This window comes from Bidens hawaiensis, unplaced genomic scaffold (assembly GCF_021521415.1).
Source record: "Bidens hawaiensis isolate Kalapana, Puna unplaced genomic scaffold, B.hawaiensis_p1.1 tig00019670_1, whole genome shotgun sequence".
Taxonomy (NCBI): domain Eukaryota; kingdom Viridiplantae; phylum Streptophyta; class Magnoliopsida; order Asterales; family Asteraceae; genus Bidens; species Bidens hawaiensis.
This window is the reverse complement of record NW_027492986.1, coordinates 351766-356972: the sequence shown is the minus strand read 5'-3', so window position 1 is coordinate 356972 and position 5207 is coordinate 351766. Positions and strand designations below refer to the sequence as shown.

General features: G+C 35.1%; 1 protein-coding gene across 1 annotated transcript; it reads left to right on the top strand.

Moving 5' to 3' along the window:
- The first annotated feature begins 2181 nt into the window (after positions 1-2181).
- LOC143558904 (MYB-like transcription factor ODO1) lies at positions 2182-3667 on the top strand. Its single transcript, XM_077047644.1, has 2 exons — positions 2182-2501; positions 2986-3667. The coding sequence occupies exons 1-2, from the start codon at positions 2239-2241 to the stop codon at positions 3479-3481; spliced, it is 759 nt and encodes a 252-aa protein (XP_076903759.1). The 5' UTR covers positions 2182-2238; the 3' UTR covers positions 3482-3667.
- Positions 3668-5207: the final 1540 nt, after the last annotated feature.

The window sequence follows — 5207 nt, the reverse complement described above, 5'->3', positions numbered from 1 at the left end:
AGATGTTGAGAAAGCAGATATGAGTAAAGAGATGGCAAGTGATGAATCTGAATGGGAAGAGCAGCCTAGATGGAAAGAAGGCTATGCTCAGTGGTTCGTCAAAACGAAGAAACCAGCGGTTCCTACAATGTTTAAGAAGAGTTACAACATTAAAGGTTATGCTGAAGCGAAGAAAGGGATTATTTGCTGGATATATGATGAGCAGTTGAGGCTCTTCGTGATTAAGAGATATGACGGTGTTCAGTATTTCAAAAGACTGTTAAGATCGTTGAATACACTGCCAGAATGTGAAGTGAAAGACTTAGCCAGATTGGGGTTGATTAACCGAAGTGATGATAATATGGCTAGAGTTATTGGGAAAATTGTGTGGAAAGAGAGTATAAAAGAGAAGAAATTTGAGCTGTTGAAACCACAAAAGGGAAAACTTGTTGAAGACAAGGATAGAGGTTTGAGAGCAGACGGAAAACCTTGGATGATTATGAAGTATAAGCCGATCAGGTGCCTTAAAGAAATGCCGATGAAACAGATGCCCAATGATGTGCTCAAAGATCTAAAGTGGTGGTATGTTGATTGTGAAACAGCTGAAGCAGTGATGGAAGACGAAGATGAACAAGAGCTGCTAAGAGTTTATGATCCGATGCATCTAGTGAACTTGTCGCAAGCTGATCTGCAGGTGCTGAATGAGAAGAAGATCTTTTATATTCCTGCTTGGAAAGACGAAGCGAAGAAATATCAAAGAATTGTATCAGTTTGTGTACGCGAAGGAGTTCATGCTTGAAGATGAAGATGCAAGGTCGTTGAAGATTACAAGATACGTGTTTGAAGCTAAAGAGATGAAGCTACTGCCAAGGGGGAGTCTGTTGGTGCATGATGTCAGTAGTTCGGTGTCGAGTGTCTGTAATCGTGTTAGTTAGATTTGAGTTTTGTATGTAAGCGAAGTTGCTAACAAGTTCGCTTATATGGGCGAACTTGTTAGACAAGCGAAGTTAGGAACAACTTCGCCTGAACTTACCAGGCGAAGTTGTCGCCTATATAGTCTGCTAGGTTTCGGCAGTTGTTAAAAAAAAATAGATTCACAGAAGTTATTCAGTTAGTTATTCGTGTATTCGAGTCAGAGAGTTTGTATTCAGTGATCATAGTATCACGTGTTTACGGTTGAAATACAACGTGTGTTTGATTATCGTATCGTGTGTTAGCTCGTATTGTTTTCTATACTCGTAACGTCTTACGTAGGATTCCGCACCTACGTAGAACGCGATATCTCGTGTAGATCCGGCTGGGAACCTACAGGTTTGGTGAAACCTTTACCCGTGAATTCGAGTCAAATGCGTGAGAAGCCTTCATTTACAAATAAAACAATCTGATGGCTTGAGAGAATGGTTGTTTTACATTTTTCGTTTTTTAATATTTACTTTTTGGATTTTAATTTTCTTTATTATAAGAAAGTTAATAATATACTTAGCGTTTGATGATAAAATGGTTTCATAAAAAAATGATATGTTATAACACGTTTAAAAACTATCTGGATTTGGTGACCATGACCCGCTTATGTTTTTTACTATAAAATTGCTCATTAATAATAAATAATATCTTTTTCTTTTTAAATTGGATATTAAATTTTAGTATATCTCTATTTTATAGGATTTTCTTATCAAATAATTGGTAAGATTAATTTTTAATTTAATGAGATGTTATAACCCGTTTAAGAGCTATCTTGTTTTGGTAAGACCCATAGTCATGAATTTTGGTTAAATCAATGAGAGGACTCCATTTAAAAATCAAGCAATCTGATGGCTTCCATAAAAGAGGGAAGCGACCACACCGTGACACTAAAAAACTAAGTTTGTATATGACTTGAGTCTTTCTCACCACTGCCATGCAACCAAACAATGGTGTATGTATGCAATATATGATAAGCAAGCTTGTGGTAAGTTTTAATTTAGGCAACAAAAACAAATCTATGAATTGGATTCTTTACACATCAACTTTTACTATCGAACCATGTTGCGGTTCACCCGTATCTTTCATGTATTCATGGTGGGACCAGCCTTCTATTATAATCTCACTCTACCTCCTTAAGTCCTTATATGCATATATATAATAGTTGTAGGTTATAATAGTTGTAGGTTGGTGGTGGTACTAAAGTTGGTAAGTCATAGTTTTTATTTCTTTTAATTAGTTCGTTTATTTGGTGGAGGTTGGTGTTGTCAACTGGTGGTGGTGTAACATCTAAGTAATATGGGAAGGCAACCATGTTGTGACAAACTAGGGGTGAAGAAAGGGCCATGGACCGCGGAGGAAGATAAGAAACTCATCAAATACATCCTCACTAACGGCCCATGTTGTTGGCGAGCCCTGCCTAAGCTGGCAGAGCTTCGTCGTTGTGGCAAGAGTTGCCGCCTCCGTTGGACAAACTACCTTCGCCCGGACTTGAAGCGAGGCCTCCTAACTGAATCGGAAGAACAACTTGTTATCGACCTGCATGCTCGCCTTGGTAATCGGTATGCCGCCTTTTGCTCTCCTTTTCTTTTCTAAAGACATTAGAATTTATCTTAAGATTCTTGAACATGGTTTCATAATGAAACAGTTATGATCATTCAAGATTATAATAAAACGTAATTTCATATATAATTAAGCTGTCTCATAGCACAACAAGACACTATATATGCTTAAATCTCAAACTTATCATTGAATATTTTGTACCACTACGGATTGAATATTTCGTAATTTCATATATATAATGAAACAGTTATGATCATTCAAGATTTAGTAATATTTTGTACCACTACGGATTGAAAAAAGTTTGCACTCAGACAAGCAAAAGCAAATTCATAAGATCCTTGTCGATAAAGCAGCCAATATTAATAATATGAAAAGTCGAATGTTGCATTCAATGAGCGTGTAATCATTATTATATTTTAGATACTTTATAAACAATCATATCTAATATAAAGTATTTTGTTCGTTGTAAAATGATATTATTAGGTGGTCAAAGATTGCGTCAAATTTACCAGGTCGAACAGATAATGAGATAAAAAATCACTGGAACACTCACATCAAAAAGAAACTTCTAAAAACGGGAATTGATCCAGTCACTCATGAACCGCTCCCGAAAGATACTCAAACTAGTGAAACATCATCTCCTTGCACTAAACAATCTTCAGAATACAACCTTTCACAACCTACTGAAACTACAAATAAGTCAGAGATCTCAAACGAGAACCCGACTATTTTACAAATCGAAAACAATTCATCCACAAACAAAGACGATGAGGAGATGATATTAAGTTACCTCTTAGGCGACAATGAGCCTCTTTTGCTTGATGCATCGGATTGGGAATCACTTGGCGATGATAAAAGGTCCAAGAATTGTACAAGTGTGTTAGCCTCATGGGACGAGTGTGCTACATGGCTAATGGATTGTCAAGATTTCGGAGTTAATGATTTTGGGTTGGATTTCCTTGCAAACGGAAACATATGAAATCGTTAGACGTGTAAAGAATCATGTCTAAGTTAAATTTAGGTTAGTATTGTTGATTTTGTCAAAGGGTTTGTCTTTGGATGGTAGAAAGGAACTCAAATGTGGTTCCGCACCATCTTGGAATGTCGAGGTACACCGTACGTGCAATGCATAATGTGAAGGAATATTGTAAATTATCAAAAGTTAAAGGGGTCTTCATAATTATAGAAACCTTATGCAGTTATGTGTATTATTTTGTAAAACGTATAATAACTATTGTTACAAATATGAAGTTCTGGGTTCAAATTCTTAGAAGGGTAAGTTAAAAAGTTGAAAGAGAATTTGTGATTTTGCGTTAAAAATTTGCTCTTAAAAAAGAATACTTCATCATTTTCCACAAGACTTATGAAATTGTGAAACCGTGTGCAAAGCAGTTCAAAAGTCAAAAGTATAATCGTATTATTTAATAACCAAGTCTTTTTTGTTTGCCTGTCATTGTAGCATACTTCATACTTGTTCTCACTTGCTTGGTATTTTAATATCAAGTAGATTTATCATTTATGTTTAAATATATTATTACTCTTGATTATTTCTCTCATAATATTGCTTTAAACATCTTGATAGTTCTTTTCTAAATCAATCTTACAATGATTCAAAGAGAAACGTTGAATAATCACACTTGTATGGCTTTAAGGGCCCGTTCGTTTCACGGACTTTTTTTTAAAGGATTTGGAATTGGAATTGGAATGGAATGGAATGGAATGTTTGAAAATCTCTTCATGTGTTTGATTAGTTAATATGTATTGTAATTGGAATTTTCTTCATTCTCGGTTTTTTTTTTGAAGAATGAGGTTAACGAAGGAATCGTTTTAGTTTTTTTACATTTTTCGTTTTCGATTTATATTTTGAGTTATGATTTTTTTATTAATTTTTTAATAAAAAAATCATAACTCAAAATATAAATAAAAAACGAAACATGTAAAAAATCTAAAACGTTTCCGTCTTTGCCCTCGTTCTTCAAAAATAAAAAAATAAAAAAAAACCCTGACCCGAAACCCGTTTTAACCCTAACCCATTCCGACCGAACCAAAACAATCATTTTTTTAGTTGACCTATTCCGAACCTAACCCGTTCCGACCCATGACCCGTTTCGACCCAACCCAACCCATTTGCCACCCTAGTGATTAGGGTTAATAAAACAATCATTTATTTTCCATAGCAATCCTTATAAAATAGGTGGGATTTTAAATCCTATGAAATATGAGATTTGATGAGATTTAGTTTTTATTCTCATTCTTTCATTTAATGAAACGAACATATCAATTCATGGGATTTAAAATCCCATTCCTTAGAATTCCTTTCAAATTCTTGAAACGAACAGGACCTAAGCGAACTTTACAATTTGTTTTCAGTTTGGTTTGTGCCATATGATGCCATCTACAAGTTCACACCATCTCGGCTTCCTCTATTTTCTAGCGTCTAGTGTACCTTTTCTAGTGATCGGTTCTGACCAAATGTGAGAGTTACTATACACAACTCTCTGCTGTGTGGTACCTTTCAATCCGGAGTTTCTCAATTATTTAGGAGTTGTTATGGAAAATTGTTTGTTATCGCAGTCGTGTTGGGGCTCCATAGCATTTGGTGTGGACTTGTCTAGATACTATCAAAGTTAGTAAGATTTCTCAGTATCTATAGAGATATTGACAAACATTAGATTACGGTCAAGTTTATTCTTTAGAGGTGCTCC